This window comes from Chrysemys picta, chromosome 4, assembly GCF_011386835.1.
Source record: "Chrysemys picta bellii isolate R12L10 chromosome 4, ASM1138683v2, whole genome shotgun sequence".
Classification (NCBI taxonomy): Eukaryota; Metazoa; Chordata; order Testudines; family Emydidae; genus Chrysemys; species Chrysemys picta.
The window spans coordinates 126810882-126829245 of record NC_088794.1 but is presented as its reverse complement, the minus strand read 5'-3'; the positions used below and the strand labels follow the sequence as shown (position 1 = coordinate 126829245).

At 43.7% G+C, this 18364-nt stretch overlaps 1 protein-coding gene across 2 annotated transcripts in view; it reads left to right on the top strand.

Moving 5' to 3' along the window:
* The window catches only part of PRIMA1 (proline rich membrane anchor 1), a 71599-nt gene that overhangs the window by 33566 nt on the left and 19669 nt on the right, over positions 1 to 18364 (top strand). For both annotated transcript variants that reach the window (XM_005307476.5, XM_005307478.4), the window contains exon 4: positions 6951 to 7080. In XM_005307476.5, coding sequence (XP_005307533.1) covers positions 6951 to 7080 — 130 coding nt within the window. The remainder of the gene's footprint in view (positions 1 to 6950; positions 7081 to 18364) is intronic.

Below are 18364 nucleotides of genomic sequence, written 5' to 3'. Positions count from 1 at the left end.
CACCCTCCTGAACCTCCAACCCCTCATCCACAGCCCCACCCCAGAGCCCACACCCCCAGCCGGAGCCCTCCCACCCCCCAACTCCCAATTTCGTGAGCATTCATGGCCTGCCATACAATTTCCATACCCAGATGTGGTCCTCAGGCCAAAAAGTTTGCCCACCCTTGATCTAGTGTGACCACAGGCCACAGGACTTCATTGAATTAATTCCTGCTTCAAGTCCAATAGCTATGGTTGAACTAAAGCATATCTTTTAGAAAGACACCCAACCTTGGTTTAAAATTTTCCAGTGATGGAGAAGCCATGGCAAGTTGTTCCAATGGTTAAATACCCTCACTGGTAAACATTTGTGTCTTATTTCTAGTCTGAGTTTGTCTAGCTTCAGTTTCCACCCATTTGATCTTATTATACCTTCATCTGCTAGATTGGACAAGTCCTCTTAAAAATGTCTTGTTCTAATGTAGGTACTTATAGACTGATCAAATCACTCCTTAACCTTCTCTTTGCTAAGCTAAACAGATGGAATTCCTTGAATCTCTCCCTATAAGGCATGTTTTCTAATCCTTTAAGAATTCTCATGACTCTCCTCTGAACCCTCTCTAAGTTTTCAATATCTTTCTTGAATTGTGGACATCACAACTGGACATAGTATTCCAGTAGCCATTACATCCATGACAGATACAGAGGTAATATAACCTCCCTACCTCTACTCGATATTCCTGTTTATCCATTTAGGGATCTTGTTAACCCTTTTAGCCACAGCTTTGCACTGGGAACTCATGTTCAGATTATTATCCATCATGACCCCCAAGTCAAGAGTCACTGCTTCCCAAGGTAGAGCCTGCCATCCTGTAAGTATGACTTACATTCTTTGTTCCTAGATGTGTGACTTTACAATTGACTGTATTGAAACACATTTTGTTTGCCTGTCCCCTCCCTCTGCCCACCCCCACCGAAGCCCAGAGGCCTCCCTCCCTCACCAGCCCCTCCCCCCCAATCCTGGGCTGCCCAAGCACCTCCAGCCTCTGAGCGCTGGGCGGGCGGCACATGCCCCTCTCCCCACAACCCGAGTGCCAGGCGGGCAGAATGCGCCCCCCCCCCCCCGACCCCACCCCAGAGTGCTGGGCGGGCATTTTCCATCCTATGATTTGTGGATTGAATGACAATGGCAGTTGTCATTCACATCTGATGATCTGAGCCATAGATGATGGGTCTGGTTCCTCTTTCACATCAGTATGACTCCAATGACTAATTCACACAGTTGGGACTATGAGGAGAATCGGGTCCAATGTGCAGAGTGACTGAATACAACTTGGGAGAGTATCACAAGTCTCTTGACTTATTTTGCATTGGTGAATGGCAGGACCTACAACAATGTGCGTTTTAGCTAATTCTGGATAGTAATGAGCCACTTTATATAATTTGAAGTGATTCTCTGTCCACTCAAGAATCAAAGATACTGTGGAGATTTTGGTGTTATATTAATTAGAGATGAGCCTGAGCCACAAAGTCCAGATCCAGATTCAGATCCAAACTTTCAGGTCTTTGGACCTGAGCTTTTGGGACCAGCAAAGTTTAGGATCCTGATTAGGGTGACCAGACATCCCGATTTTATCGGGACAGTCCCGATATTTCCAATTTTGCCCTCCGCTCCGGCGCTCACGCCCCCCCACCCCGACTCCGCCCCCTCCTTCCCCCATTGGATCTCTCCATGGAGGGAGGAGGTTAGGAGGAGGGAGGAGGGTCGGGCAACTACCAGGAGCGTGGGAGGGGAAGGGAAAGTTGCCGCGGCTGCCAGGGGCTAGCTGGGCATGGCCCGGGCTGCATGCAGGCAGTAGCCGGGGCTGGCTCTGGCCCGGGTGGGCAGCGTGGGCCGCCGGAGACACGCGGCGAAGAGGGGCTGCGGGGGCGAGACTTGTCCCAGGCAGGGAGGCCAGCGGACAGGGGCGAGGGGCCAGCCGGGGTCCCCATAAACTTCCCCGCCGCTGCCAGGGAGCCCCGCGTCTCTCTTGCTCGGCTGCGCTCCAGCGTCTCGCCCCGCCGGGAAGGAGCCGCTGGAGCACAGCCAAGCGGAAGAGGCGCGGGGCTCCCTGCCGGCGGTGGGACGCGCCGCATGTGCCCACGGCGGGCTGGGGGGCGGGAGGCTCTGCGGGGCTGGGAAAAGCCCTGGCTCCTGCCCGTTGCCCAGCCTGGAGCCCCGGGGAGCCCCTGAGGAGACCAGCCGCTGCTGTGGCTCGGCTGTGCCAGCCCTGGCCCCCTGCACGCCCACGCCGCGCTGCCCCCGGGGTCCCCGGCTCACATGCACTGCCGCTGCCCCGCGGCCAGCCCCGGACTTTGCTTCACAGTGCTTCTTATCGGTGTCCCCCCCCATGCCCTCTTTATACCCAGCCCCTTCTGCATCGGGGCCAGCTTTTGCCCTGGGGTGGGCAGCACGTGTGCCCTGCGTGGCTGGGGCCTGCTAATGCCCCCCGCCCCTGCAAAACTGCTTTTTTTTTTTTTTGCTCCGCCGCCATTTTTTTTTGCTCCGCCCCCCCCTCCGCCCCTCCCCGCGTCCCGATATTTCATCCCTGTGATCTGGTCACCCTAATCCTGATTCTGATTTAATGTAAAATGACATGAGAGGAGACTCAGGCCCATAAATTCCCCTGTAGTTAATGGAGTTCCATCAGCGTGAGACCAATATGGGTACATCTACACAGCGAGTGTCAAGCCATGGCAGCAAGTCACAGAGTCCAGGTGGACAGACTTGGGCTCATGGGGGCACAAGCTGCTGCTCTAAAGATGGCTGTGTAGGTGCTGCAGCTCGGGCTGGAGCTCACCCCTCTCCCTTGGCTTCAGTGCCTGAGCTCCAGCCAGAGCCTCAACATCTACGCCGTTATTTTTAGCGTGGTAGCGGAAGCCCAGGTCTGTCGACCCGGGCTCCAAGACGCATTGCCACGGGCTGCAGCTCACTGTGTAGATGTGCCCTATGAGATCCTACTCAGGCACCTTTCTCACAGTTTTAGGGTGTTTGGCTCCAAGTTTTTGTTCAGACTACCTCTAATATTTGGCCAGATTCAGCTCCCAGTTAGAGCAGTGTAAATGTGAAGAGACTGTACTGAGTCCCATGAAGTCTTTTCACATATGCACCAGTGTGAGAACACCACTTGGCTCACTGATTCTTTTAATGACAAAATAAACCATATAAGTTAGTTCAAATAATAGATATCGCTTATTTTTATGATTAATTTGAAAGTGCTGGTAGGAATTAGGTAGCAATAATTTGAATTAATCATATACCTTACTGGGTTCTAAACTAAAAAGTCCTTTGCTCAATGAAGACCTTTGCTCAGTGTGCAAAAAAACCTCAAACAAAAACCTCAAACACATAAGGAATGAGATGCAGAATAATAGTGAAAACAGTACAGTGTAATTACATGAATCAATAAGCACGCCCTCATCTGGAATGCTGCATTCAGTTCTGTTCACCCCATCTCAAAAAGGATATAGCAGAAACAGCAGAGACCATTCAGAAATGGACAATGAGAATGATTAGAGACATGGGAAAAAACTCTCTCATGAAGAGACACTGTAAAGATTGGGACTGCTTACCTTAGGAAGGAGACCAATAAGAAGGCAACATGATTAAGAGATACAAAATAATGAATGTTCCCTCTAATTTTTTACATCCATGTGCAGAATGAATTTTGTTATGTGCACCAATATGGAGGTGATGTGTGGGGGGAGTGGGGGGCCAAAAGATTGGGAGTGTGGGAGGGGGTTCAGGACTGGGGCAGAGGGTTGATGTGCGGGGTGGGTGAGGGCTCTGCCTGGGGGTGCGGACTCTGGGGTGGGGCTGGGGATGAGGGAGAGAGGACTCCCCTCAGCCTTCTTTCGGCGCAGCAGCCGGGGCTGAGGAAGAGGTGCCTTTCCCAGGCTGCAGCAGCTCCGGGGCTGGGGCTGAGGGAGAGGCAAGTCTCCCTGTCCACGCGGCCTTTGATAGCCTGGAGGAAACTTAGGTGAGAAGGTAGATCAGGAATTTCTATTCGCCCTTCCTCATAATAAAAGAAGGGGATGAGACTTTCAATGAAATTGAAAGGTGGCAAATTCAAAACTGATGAAATACTTTTTCACACAACAACATTCAGCTGGCCTGTGACAGTTAGCCTGAGGAAGGATGAGTAGGATGCTAGTCTTAGACTCTGGAGACCTGGATTCACTTCCCTGCTCCACCAGAGACTTTGTGTGATCTTGGGCAAGTTACTTGGGGATAAGAGTACTGCTCTACCTTACAAGATTGTAGTGAGGATAAATATATTAAAGATTGTGAGGTGCTTAAATGCTACAGTAACAGGAGTCATATAAATACCTAATCTAGATAGACAATATCATTGAGGCCAAGAGCTTAGCAGAAAAGGATTGGACATTTTTAAGGAGAACCAGAATTGTAATGGTAAGGATTAAAAAATAAAATCCAAAGAATTTTGGAAGGGATATAAGCTCTCATGCCTCAGGGCATAAATTGACCTCTAACTAACAGAGATTAGGAAGAAGCTTACTTTTGTGGAAAGAAGAACAGGAGTACTTGTGGCACCTTAGAGACTAACAAATTTATTAGAGCATAAGCTTTCGTGGACTACAGCCCACTTCTTCGGATGCATATAGAATGGAACATATATTGAGGAGATATATATACACACATACAGAGAGCATAAACAGGTGGAAGTTGTCTTACCAACTCTGAGAGGCCAATTAATTAAGAGAAAAAAAACCTTTTGAAGTGATAATCAAGCTAGCCCAGCACAGACAGTTTGATAAGAAGTGTGAGAATACTTACAAGGGGAGATAGATTCAATGTTTGTAATGGCTCAGCCATTCCCAGTCCTTATTCAAACCGGAGTTGATTGTGTCTAGTTTGCATATCAATTCTAGCTCAGCAGTCTCTCGTTGGAGTCTGTTTTTGAAGTTTTTCTGTTGTAATATAGCCACCCGCAGGTCTGTCACTGAATGACCAGACAGGTCCTTTACTCTCACAGATCTTGGGAGACAGACCTGTCCTCGCTTACAGACAACCCCCCAACCTAAAGCAAATACTCACCAGCAACCACACATCACTGAACAAAACCACTAACCCAGGAACCTATCCTTGTAACAAACCCCGATGCCAACTCTGTCCGCATATCTATTCAAGTGACATCATCATAGGACCTAATCACATCAGCCATACCATCAGGGGCTCGTTCACCTGCACATCTACCAATGTGATATATGCCATCATGTGCCAGCAATGCCCCTCTGCCATGTACATTGGCCAAACCGGACAGTCTCTACGCAAAAGAATTAATGGACACAAATCTGACATCAGGAATCAAAATACTCAAAAACCAGTGGGAGAACACTTTAACCTGTCTGGTCATTCAGTGACAGACCTGCACTGCTAGTATTTATTTATGGAGACATGAATTATAATCTTGATCAGGTCACAAGGGCAATGAGTTCAGTGGTCTCTTCCTAGTCCCAGCTGTGTTGGCACAGGGGGTGTCATAGATAGGTAGCTTCCAAAGCCAGAAAGGACAACCGTGATCATCTTGTCTGACCTCCTGTATAGGACAGGCCATAGAACTTCCCCAAAATAATTTCTAGAGAGATCTTTTAGAAAAATGTCCAATCCTGATTTCATCATTTGCTGCCCTGTAGATAGTTTGAAGGATTTCACTTTTATTAGTAGATGTCGGTAAACACAGATTTCACCATATCACCAACTGTCGGAAAAATGTTTCCATCAATAATAGTCGAAATTTTCAGATCAGAAAAATAAGAAAAAGGCTATTTGGGAATTTAGAGTTTGTTTTAAGGATATTTACTTGGATATTTTGACATGTGATGTTGACAATTTGTGTTTTAATGACCACGATGCTTTGACTTTTTGAATCTCAACGTCTACTATAATTAAACAGTTCTTGTCTAACATGCCCATAATTTCCCACAACCGTGAACAACTGAAATTGATAAAAATCAGAAACAATGATTAAAACCCACAATTTTGTGCCATTGTGAAAATTTACATTGATAAAAAAGAAAAAAATGCTTAAAAATAAACATTGATGTCTGTCACAATTAATTGTTAAAAAAATCAAATTCTGCCAAGCCTACCTATAGACCTTCAGTGTGTTGCTATCCTCTCAAGCCACAAGGGAAACAAATGTGCCGCAGAGGTTTATCTCTGAGTGAAATGTCTCCCATGATTACTCCTGGTGCAGTTTACTCTTGCTGTGGGCAGTGCCTATGGGCACAATCTAGCCCTTAGAAATAAATACACTTTTCTTCTTTTAATTTATATTTTCATAAGCACTGCATAAATTAATGGATATTAATTAAATGCATTAAAAAAGTGACAGTACAGTAGAAAAATGTTTTTTGAGTAAAGCCCTCTAAAAGCTATTAGTAACTGTAATAGAATTCCTGCGTTCTTTTAAACTAATTCACCATCTTCCATCCAAGGTTGATATGATAGCAGCTCCATCCCTGATTGTAGGTACTGCTACTTCTCCCAGATAAACCTTTCCTAATTTTGTTTAAAAGCCTGAACTTATCAGCATGATGTTTCTCTATAAAACTAAAACTGATCCTGCCATAGATGGGCAATCACCAAGAGAAAAGACATTGCTCTCTGGCAGCAGAGCTGTACCTTTCCCTTTGTATCTGAAGGAATGTGGTGGATGATGGAGCATCACAAAGAACTGTGGCCAGCACTTGATGACTTGCTGCACCACGTGGTTCTCAAGCAATATCCATCCAGTACACAGCAAGTAGAGTTTACTGCTCAGAAAACTGGTCCCAGATGTGAAATAACCTCTTTGTACATGTCTCCGGCCCTGGTGCAGTTCTATATTCAGGCTGAATGAAGCCTATCTGATTATAAACTACTTATCCGGGGAACTCATGTATGTTTTTCACATTATCTTTTACAGCTCCCAAGTCTACCTTTTGCCCCACTGAAGAGACCTGGTGGCCAGGCCTGGTTATAATCATTGCGGTATGCTGCGCCACACTAGTGTTCCTCTTTGTAGTTGTCATCATTTGCTACAAAGCCATAAAAAGGTAAGACTGGGGGCACCCTGATTGTGCCTAGGGCAGATCAATTCCTCAAAGTGCTTTTAGATATTTGGCTGCCATCTTGCATCCTGGTTTTCTTTCCCTAATGCATCCTGTAACATCACTACAGTTAATAGCCTGTCTGTGTTTTCATTATAAAGCCAGTTTTTATAACCTGACTCTTTTCCTATGTAAACAATGAAGTTCAAAGCACAAATATTCAGTCCTGAGAATGATGAAAATCTGTGAAGTTCAGATTTGAATGGGAACTTCCTCCATAGTTTGGGTGTTGGGATATGTATCTGGGTTTTGGTCTGGCCCAGCTGTCATGTTCAGATCTGGATCCAAGACGTGTTCAGATTTTCCCCAGAATTCAAAGGTGTTCAGATTTGAGGTTACTGTCCACCACTAATAATAATAACAATCACTTAGACAGATACAGTACCCTGCAACCCAAACCTAAGATACTTCATTTGGGGCTCTTAAACTATACCTAATTCAGGGTTCCAAATTGTCACCTTGAGACCCAAATGCAGAACTGGGTGTCCTAATTTAATTCCATGTACACACTGTGTGTAGCAATCACTTCAGTTGCTACTAGTACAACCTGTCTCTACCATGCCAGCTGCCACTGGTACAGACTAGATCTAGTTGGAAAACAAAAAAACCACCCCCCCGCCCACCTGAAAAAAATCACTTTTGTCTCATTTTCCAAGGAAAATGTGGAGTTTTTGGTGAAAAAATCAAAAGTTGAAAAATTTTGGCCAAAACCTTCTGGTTTAAAACCAAAAATTTAGATTCAGAAATGGCTTCATGGTGCCTCCCGCTCCTGCTTTTCTCTATGGGCTAGACTCCCATGCTGGATTATGTTTCCCATGGTAAATCACAGTCTTCCCTCTTACTGAGCTATCACAATTCCTCAGTGTAGTCACTGGCCACGGACGTATGATCTGGCTGGGAGACCCAGCCCATAGAGAAGAATGGGAGCATGAAGCATTATAGCAGCATTTCTGAATGGGAATTTTTTGTTTTTTGGCTGAAAACTGAAAAAAAAAGTTTTTATAGTTTTTGACAAAAGTAGAAGTTTTCTGCAGAAGAAGATGCTTTTGTGAGATATTTCATTTAGTCAGAAACCCAACGTTCCATCAAAAACAGATGGAAAATCAGCCCAGGTACAGACATCTCAATGTTGGAACATTGTACATGTTTTAAGAGCATCCACAAAACCTATCCAGCGGATCAGGACAAGAAATGAAGAATAATGTAACCACTTGCAGCCAAAGGGAGGATTCAGAGGGCAGAATGAAATGTTCTGTAGCTAACTTACTTTATTAGTGAGTATACAGAAATCAACTTTTCTTTTTATAGTTTAGCCAAAACCTGTATTTTTATCAATTTCAAGGACTGTTAAAACTTCCAGCTTAAATAGCTGAACTGTTTTAAAATGAGAATTTGCAGAGGACTGGATGGCTAATGGAATTGATAATTGGTAAAAAGTTTTGCATCGTTCTAACTCAACCTCAATAGATTGAAAGCTATTAGTCTCTTATGACTGTTCAGTGGCTTCATGAGAAATGCATTGGTGGTCTCAGTCCAGTCCTAGTGGATAGGTGTCCATGTCACACAAACACCCATTGCATTGGGCTAGATAATGCTAAATATTCTGTTAATGGTTACTGGCAGAAACTCTGTGGTTGTAAAATACACTCAAGGCAGAAGCAACTCCCCAGCTCTACATTCACCAAGCAAGGGATCTCTCTTCAGAGCAGTTATCTTCTGCAGGCTGGGAGGTTGTAGAAAAGATGTTCACAGAACTGAGGGCTTGTCTACATTTAAAGTGCTGTTCTGGTGCAGCCACACCTCTGTAGTGCATAGTGAAGGTGCTACCTACGTCAACTGGAGAGCTTCTCCATCAGTGTAGGTACTCCACCTCCCCAAGAGACGGTAGCTATGTCAATGGGAGGCAGTAGCTATGTCAACGGGAGAAGCCCTCCCATCAACATAACACTATCTACACTGCGTTAGGTCAGTATAACTGCCTCACTCAGGGATGTGGATTTTCCATGCCCCGGAGGCCTGAGCAACAGTTATACTGACATAAGTTGGTAGTGTAGACCAAGCATGAGTTCAGAGCTGCTGCGTGCCTCCAGAAGGCTATGGGGCATCTTGTTGCAGGGAAGAACAATATAGCTACCAGTTAAAGACAACCTAAGCAGGAAGAACTCTCAGGTGTTTTCACTTCTCTGAGCCAAATGCTAGTTTAGCTGCTGAGTCTTATATTGATGATTACATTATTGACAAACACTAACCTGAGAACTGCTCAAAGTGGGGATGAATGTCTATAAAAGAGAATCTCATTAACTGAAATTGAGTATTTTTCAGAGTAACTACAGCATTTGTCCTCCGCAATGAATCCTTTCAGTAAAGTTATGTTGAATGGATGCCCTAGAGCTGTTGGCAATATTCCCAAAGAGTTATTGCCTTGATCCTTTTTGAGGAATATTTATTGGTAAGCCCTAGGAAATAAGACAAAATATGACCTGAAGAGCTCTGTGGAGCTCGAAAGCTTGTCCCTTCCACCAACAGAAGTTGGTCCAGTAACAGATATTACTTTCAACATGGAGAATCATCTGTTATGATTAAACAGCTTGTTTTCTGGAAAGTCTGAGAAATCCCCAACTGTATTTCCTGTTCCTGTTTCCATTACTCTCATCTGTCCAGAGAAAGATAGAAGAAACACAATATTTTGGGGTATGCAAAAGGAAGTTAAGGGAATGACCCTAGGTGGCTCTCTGAGGCAGGTTCCATTCTAATATGTTCTCTGTTCCTAGCAATGTCTTTTCAGTCCGTAGTGACACTTTGTAAATGTGCTTTATCTTGGTCTTTGTGTTATGAAAAGCATGCTACTTGCCTTTCGAAAGCTGCTAGTCCCTCCAAACCTCCCTCCTCCCTCTATATCATTATTCATCTTCCGTTACTCTTCACTTGGCACCTTCTTTAACATCACACCCTATACCTGGAACTGAAGCCCACTTCTTGTGCACAAACCAATCTCATTCCCATACACATCTGTCTTCATGAAGACTTCCAACATTGGCGCAGTCTGCTTCCTTTCTCATTTGACCAATGTATCCTATATTTCTGTGGCTAAATTAGATTGTGAATTCACTGGGGCATGTGCAATTAGCACAAAATTAAAAAATTCTAGCTAGCCCATCAGTTACAGGGAAAAAAAAAGTCTACATAAAAAACATCGACAGCAATTTAACCTCTGATTCCTTAAAAGAAAAGCCTATTTGGCATGAGATCAGTCGCCACAGTGCAGCCCAATATGAATTAAAAATACAGATTTATATTTCCCTCAAAGTGTGAATAAGGGAAAAGTCAGTGGCAGACCCACTAGTGTCGCTGTGCCAGTGGACATTGTTCCAAGTAATCTTACTGCAAGGACCTTCTGGAAACTTGGGTTCACATTTGGTTGGGCCCACAAGTGAAGTGAGTTGTACAGCCTTCACCATCAATGGTTGCTATGTCATGTTTGTCTGTACCAGGCAGTTTGACATGGTTAGCAGTATTGGTGCTAAGAGGAAGCTGAGCAATGAAATAACAGGAGTCAGATGGGTCTCAGGTGCAGTAAGAGTTAAAAGTTATTTGCAGGAAAGCTTGGACAGAGATTTATTTGCACAGCGCTTGGGTCTACTGTATTAGTCCCTCACTTTCATAAGAATCAAATTTAAAGCAGAAAAAAGAAGAAAAATCCTGTTGTATTGAGACTTAAATCTCATTTGGTGGTTTCAAAGGGCCAGATTCAATCAAACTCAGTCTGGTGTCTGCATGTTTCTGTGAGGAGAAGCGGGGGAGTGACCATTCTCAATGCAACAGTAACTCAACAACATTTTTACTGAATCTGGATCAAAACTGCATCCCTTGGTTTTGTTTTATTTTTAATGCTGGAAGTTCATGAGAGTATCAGCTTTAACTTTACAATTCACAACATACAATAGTGTATTAGTGTTTTTAATGTGAAAAATTATTGCCAGAGCCAAATCTGCATGTTGCTGTCTCACCCTTTTGGCTTCCATTAAAATCAGTGGAGTTACACCGGTATAACCAGTATATCTTCCTTGATGTAAGGAAGATTGTAATCAGTTCCTCTGTTTTCATTTCTAATAGCAAAGTGTATCAATCAGCTTTAATGCTTAGAACACCAGAGAGATGTGCCAGACAAATTATATGCTTAAAAAGACATGCTAGATAAATTATATGCTTAAAAGGACATATATGCGACAGATTTCCAAAGGGGCAGCAAAACAGCCTCAAAAATTGTGAGTGCAGATTAGATTTCTTGCACATCGTTTTTCACAGCCTAGTTGTGCACCTGAGAAATTTATATTTGTGCATGCAAATAGTATTTGTGCATGCAAATTGTGATGTTCAACACCTAATGACTGGCTGTCAGTACTCTATTTGTATATGCACGTATTCTTGGCATGCACTGAGCACCAGGAGAGCTCACACACTGATGTGTTGTGCTTGTAATGAGGTTATATATTTTATGGCAGCACCCTCATATTTTAGACAGAAAGGACACCTCAGGGATGTTAAGTTGCTATTACTGTCTTTTTATTTTGTTGCTCACAGAGTGGTAGATACTTTTTTTAATGAAAGATATTTATCATCTGAAATTATTCAATGGCACATTAAAATTATTTAAGAACTGGCCAAATTTAAGGACTGGCCCTTACATACCAAGAGCAGCCATAACCTGTAACATCTTTCATTCAGGAATTTCTAAGAAATGTACAGAACACTAGTTTGAACTCAGAACAATACATGTAGTAGATGTTATTCTATGCGTTTTGCTGATGGAGAAACTGAGGCACAGAGCATTTACATGACTAGCTAGTCACACAGCCAGTTATTATTAGTGATGTATTATAACAGCTGTACCAGCATATCTGAGAAAATGAACAGTTCAAATTCAAAAACATTTGTAGTTATTTTTCTAGTATGTCTCTGTAAAGTACTGTCACTCCTTCCCTTTCCCTTGAATGGGTGCATCCTGTTTAATAAATGCAGATGAGTCAAGAAAAATCAGTAAATAGCTTAGGATGCAGGGAGAGGGAGAATGGACATTTGACCCTCCTGGAATTACTCAAATTGCTGGTTGAACTCAAGATAATTCAATGTGAGCTTGTTGTCTAAGCAGTACTATGTGCAGGGGCGGCTCCAGGCACCAGCACAGCAAGCGCGTGTCTGGGGCGGCAAGCCGTGGGGGGCAGCCTGCCGGTTGCTGTGAGGGCGGCACGCAGGCAGCTTTTGGCAGCGCGCCTGCGGGAGGTCTGCTGGTCCCGTGGCTTCGGCGGCAATTCGGCGGACCTCCCGCAGGCATGACGCGTGACCAGCAGACCGCCCACAGGAGCGCCACCAAAAGCCATCTGCCTGCCATGCCTGGGACGGCAAAAAACATAGAGCCGCTCCTGACTATGTGGCCCACATCTTCAATTGGTGTAAATCAATGTAATTTCAATGAACTCAGTGGAGCTATGCCCATTTAAATCAGCTGAGGATCTTGTTGTCTCTTAAGCTCATTTCCACGTTCCCTTACAATGTAAGCACCTAGATCATAGTACAACAGTAAGATGGGGGTGGGGAAGGGGGAAATAGACAGGTAAGGAGGATTAAATGTTGTTTGGTAAGTAAACAGATGAGATGAGGGAGGGAGGGTGATGCATTACATAATCCTATTTCTGTAACTCACTACTATGTCATTGTCTTACTATAAGAGGACTAAGATATTTATATAAAAATTAAAAAAAAATACTCCTGACTTCTTATGTAAAGTTAAGAGACAGCAGCTGTCTCCTGAGACATGAAGAGAATAGCCAACCTGAACATCCCAAGTCTCTGTGCCATTGGATGCTTCAGGTATTGGGCTTTCTAGAAGATTATTTCAGATTATTTTTCTATGTGTGAAAAGTCTGTATTAAAAATCTACAGCACATCCTCACTCTCTGAGATGACCTTTCAGCAGCCCATTTTGCCCAAGGAAGTGACTTCTCGGGTCTGCTGGATTTGTGGTAGGATGAATAACTCTGTTCTCAATTGTATATTGAAGGGTTTGTGGACAAAAAATACTCTTGCTAAATCAGCAGGAAAAAACAGGCCCATATTGGTTAACAATTTCACATAACAGATGTTTTGCTCATTCTTGTAACTTTGCTAAGCTACAACAGTTACATATACGCTCCATAGCACAGGGGAAAGATACTGTAAATACTTACATATGCATTTCCTTAAATAACTGGCACATTCACCTTCAAATCATATTCTAATAGAGGAAAACACTATGTTGAAATAAAGTGACTGGTCAGATTTAAACTGACAAACAAGAAAATTCATAAATTAGGTATTCCAGAGGGTCTAATATCCAACATATGACATTAAATACCTTGCATGCTGCAGTACCCAGGCCTAACAGGGTGGCTTCAGGATGTACTAAATAATCAAGGGAACCTTGAACTGCCTTTCTACATTTAGCTAAATGAACCAGTGGTACTCACAGGAAAAACACTGCTTATTATGGGTTGGACTGAGTAAATGACATAGACTGGGGGCAGCACGTATTCTCTTGGTAGAGGGAGAATGTATTCTAAAGTGCAATGGAAAAAATATGTATCATCTATTAGAATAGCTTTTAGTAGGTTGATGAGAGGGTTAAAATTAATCAACAATATGGCCAATGCAGGAATATCATTAGTCAAGGTGTGGAAAAAGCTCAAGCTAACTCATCTAGCTAGAAGATTGGGACATAGAACTGTGATGATGGAGATTGTGTAAGCAAAAGACAAACCCTTTATGAAAGCAGCTTCAATATACACTGCCACCCAGAACCCCATTTCCAGGACCCAAAGCCAGGTCCCCCCAACGTGGAAAGGAATCAGCCCATAGAAAATACAGTTCCTCAAGGAGTAGTGCTTTGACTCAGAGATGAATTTGGCAGGAATAGGAAGTGGAAAAGGAATTTGGAAGGATTTCGAAGTGGCCAGAAAATCAAAAAAACAGTAAGTCCTAGAAAACATATTATAGCCTGAGTACCTCAAGTTTTCCCACACAAAGTTCATCTATAATTTTATGGTCATCATAAATGGATTGGCTGAGTGCTCTGCTATCTTTAATCACAGCACAAAGGCCAATGCATGTGTTGCTTGGCTTGTATTTCTAAGCACACCACTATGGATTTAGTCTCCTCTTGCCACCTGGGAGTGAGGTTTGTGATGGACCCACTGATCACATACTAAATATTCTGAACAACTGGTCTTACTCTCGGCATGAAATCTCATACAGTGTCATTTTTACCTGTGAAGAAGTGTGAGAAAGACAAGGTAATTTTGGTAATATCTTTTATTGGACCAACTTCTACTGGCAGAAGGGACAAGCTTTCAAGCTACTCAGAGCTCTTCCCCAGGTCACTTGTTGTGTTATTTCATTTTGACCAAAATTTAATGAACCTGAATGTAACCAAATTGAATTAAAATTGAGTACTGTCTAAAAAGAAAATTATCCTTACTTCCATCAATCCATGAAATTTGGCTATTAAAACACGTCGGACCCACATCTTTGCTAACCCAACCTACGTTTATCATATTTCACGTGCAGACACATTAATTCCACTGTGAATAAGAGTGGTGGAATCCAACCCTTAATTTACATAAAATCTGTGTGTGAGGGGGATTGGATATCTCAGGGCATTGGGTAATGGTATAAATACCTTTTAGCTCTAAGTTCCAAGTTCAGGTCCAGCCTGTGGGCTCTACTGTGCAATGACTTCCATGTGATTACTTGCGAGAGTAAGTGTTGCATAACCAAGCACTAAAGACATAATCCAAATCCCACTGGACGCAATAAGACCATTTCATTGACTTCAATGGCACAACGGGTTCTTAGTCTGCACAAACTGAAAGTTGGTGCCATCTGACGGCTGTTTAATGGTCTATGTGACATGAGTTTGGTAGTCCTGGTAGATAAGTGACTGTCTCATCAAAAATCACTGCTACCACTTGTTAGCAGTTTCATTGGACAGATTAAGGATTGAATGGGCATAGCAAATGAAAAATCCTTTCACCCCGACAGATGGTAGAGTTTGAAGCACATCAGCAGTCCTGTGTGGGGAAAGTTGGCTCTGCTGCTGCCCGCACAGTATCTGTTCTGTGGATCAGCACTGGACTCTGTCCTCCAGGACTGTCAGTCTGGAATTTGTATAAACACTTCATTTGTGCATAGCTATTAAGGGGAGGGACGGGGAGTAGGCTCCATCTTCTATTTGTCTCCTTTAAGATTACACAAACTTACACAAACATGCGGATGAGAAGAAAGAGAGCTGCCATAAAAAGGAAAATGTCACTTTTTTTCCCCATAACCCAGAATGACAGAAAATTACAGAAAGCCTTTCTTGGTTTCTGTAACATCAGAGGAATGCCCCACATATCGCACAATTGATTTTTCATTAAAATGTTGTTCAGTCATTGACTTTTAATTTACAGCATATTGACTGAGAAGCCAATAGAAATCTATAGACCATTATGGTCAGTTCTGTGGCTCATTAACTTTGTGCCATGAGCACTAAAGAATATGACATTTTTCACTGTACTGTGCAGTTGTACATTAGATGAGGATATAGGAATGTGTAGAACTCTGTGTCAACCCAGCATCCTTATAAAAAAATGCTGCAGGACTCGATGGTACTTGGCCCAAATGCAGAAGGACCAATACTGTAAGATTAGGACGTGATGCTCAACTTAAGCTAGTTCTATGCTGGTGTAACTATGTTGGCTTCACTGGAATCACAGTAGATTCCACTTATTATGAATGCCGCAGTTGCCAGCAAAAAGTTGCCATTATCCAGCAGCTGCCGATAAGCAGAAGGCAAGTTTGTGGGGCTGCAGCCAGGAAAGGAAATGCTGGGACATGGCTTCTCTGCGCCTCACAAACCTGCCTGCAGTCAAGCAGCAGTGGGGAGTGGGGCCGCAGCCCAGATGCCGGGGCTTTCCCCAGGAAGGGGAGGCGGTGGGCAGGGGGGCAGTGAGAAGAGGTACTGTGCAGCTCCATGAGCACCCCTGCTTGCCATGGAGAGCCCTGACATCCCATCTGCAGCCCTGAATGCAGCATCCCTTCCCAGCCTGTGGAGTTGGGACTCCAGCTGGGGCTCCCCCATTAGGCGGTGATATGAGCGAACCAGACCCTTACCTCCTGTGTGGTCCCCAGGCGCAGAAAATTTGCAGAGTTGCAGCGAAGAAGGAAGCTCTGCCAAGTGTTCATGTTCCAGCGCTTCCTTCCCTGGCTGGAGCCCTGCAAACTTGCCTGCAGCTGAGGCCTTTTTTCTAAAGAAAAGTTCTCAATAAGCCACATGCCGATGCCAGTATCAAAATCCCATGAAAATTAAGGACAATGAAATGGGATTGGGTCCCAGCAAAATGTTGCTATTACTCAGAAGTTGTTAATATCAGGGTTGCTATTAAGTGGTATCCACTGTATTCCCAATTTGCACCTGTGTAGTTAAGTGGAGACTCAGGATCATAGTAATGTTTTGAGGATAATAGGTAGTGTTGCCAACTCTCATAATTTTACCTGAGGACCACAAATGGTGTTTTTCTTAAAGCCCCAGCTCCTGGAGTCATGTTAATACATGGGAATAGTGTCTTGCTTTCTTTTTTTAAAGTAAGTTTGTAGCCCTCATGATTGTGGATAAAACCTTGAAATCATGACATGAGTGTACCCTAAAGACTCCAAAATCGGAAGGCAAATAAGACCCCAATATGTTATTTTTGTAATAATCTCATTTTAAGCCAATCTCAGGCATTTTGGGGGCTCGATGATTTTTGAACACTTGGGGTTGAGAGTACTGGCACAGCTGAGTGCCTGACATACACTCAGCACAGTTTGTAGGAAGAGCCAAGATGGCGTTTAACCTGATCTTTCCCAGATCCTGGGTTCAGTCCAGTCCCTGGTATGATTACAGCAGATTCAGAGCTACTCTTCATTACAGGCAGGATCCTGCTCCAGCAGTCACTGGATCTGATCACTGAGATGCTGGGGTACCCTAGACATACTTTCTTTCTCCCAGGAATACTCCTTGACATGGGAAGAGCATGACACAGAATAATGACTTTGGTTCTCCACCATCCAGGGATTCCCCTTAAACAAAGGAATCTTGAGAGAGCCACTTAAGCCGATTTAATAGCTGGGGTTTTTGCCACTGAAGAGGTACAGAACATCTGGAATGGAGCCAGTGGGGCCTGATTTCTCAAGGGCCTGAGCAACTGCAGCTCCCACTGGTTTCAACTGAAGATGTGGATGCTTAGAACGTCTGAAAATCAGGACCACACTGTAGAATACCATGGGCCTGAATTTCCTCTCAGTGATGCTGCTTTTACATCTGCACAGCTCTGTTGACTACAGTGAGGTCCTGTGCTTTTTACAAGGGCAGGAATACAGTCATATTTGCAAGGACACTAGGATCCTCTTAATTTACACATATCCCAGTTTAAACCAAAATGTGCTGATAAAGAGCCCAATGGCATTGTTTAGGGACAGTCCCTAGGAATGGGTGGTAAGGAGCCGCACTACCCAAAGGGAAACACAGCCTCTGCAGGCCTACTGTTACAGCCCTTTATAGGATCAACTTACTATACTCCTCCCTATGCTGCTGACCGGTTATACTGGCCAGTGCATAAGGTGTGTGAAGCCAGAGTGTCACCTCATGCCCACTGTTCCTTTGGGAGCACCAAGAGAAAAGGAGCCCATGTGATCCCCAAAGCACAAAGGCTGCAATTCTGCCTGGCCATTATATGGGTTGTGGAATTATGATGATTTGGAACCCACAACAACCATCAAATTGTACAGTAGCTACCTATGTAGCCACATGATCTTATTTTTGTTACCACATCTTCCTTCCCCTCTACAGTATGTACTCCTAACTACTTTACAGTGTGACTGTATTGCTAGCAGCTGATAGTTCTCTCCTCAGGAGCGATCCTGGACAAGACGAGTAGACGTGCTGTATTGGCAGAATTGTGGGTGGAGGGAGCTTGAGTGTGCTAACATTTGCCATGATTCTCCATACACTTATATCAGTTTTACACTAGTATCACTCCATTGTGTTACATATATTTATTCCCGATTTACATTGGTATATGCAACTGGAGAATCAGCTCCATTTTGTCTGGCTCTGAAGAGCAGGGTATTAAATATCCATGTCAAAAAGCATTTGTGGAGCTTCACTGTCCTTATA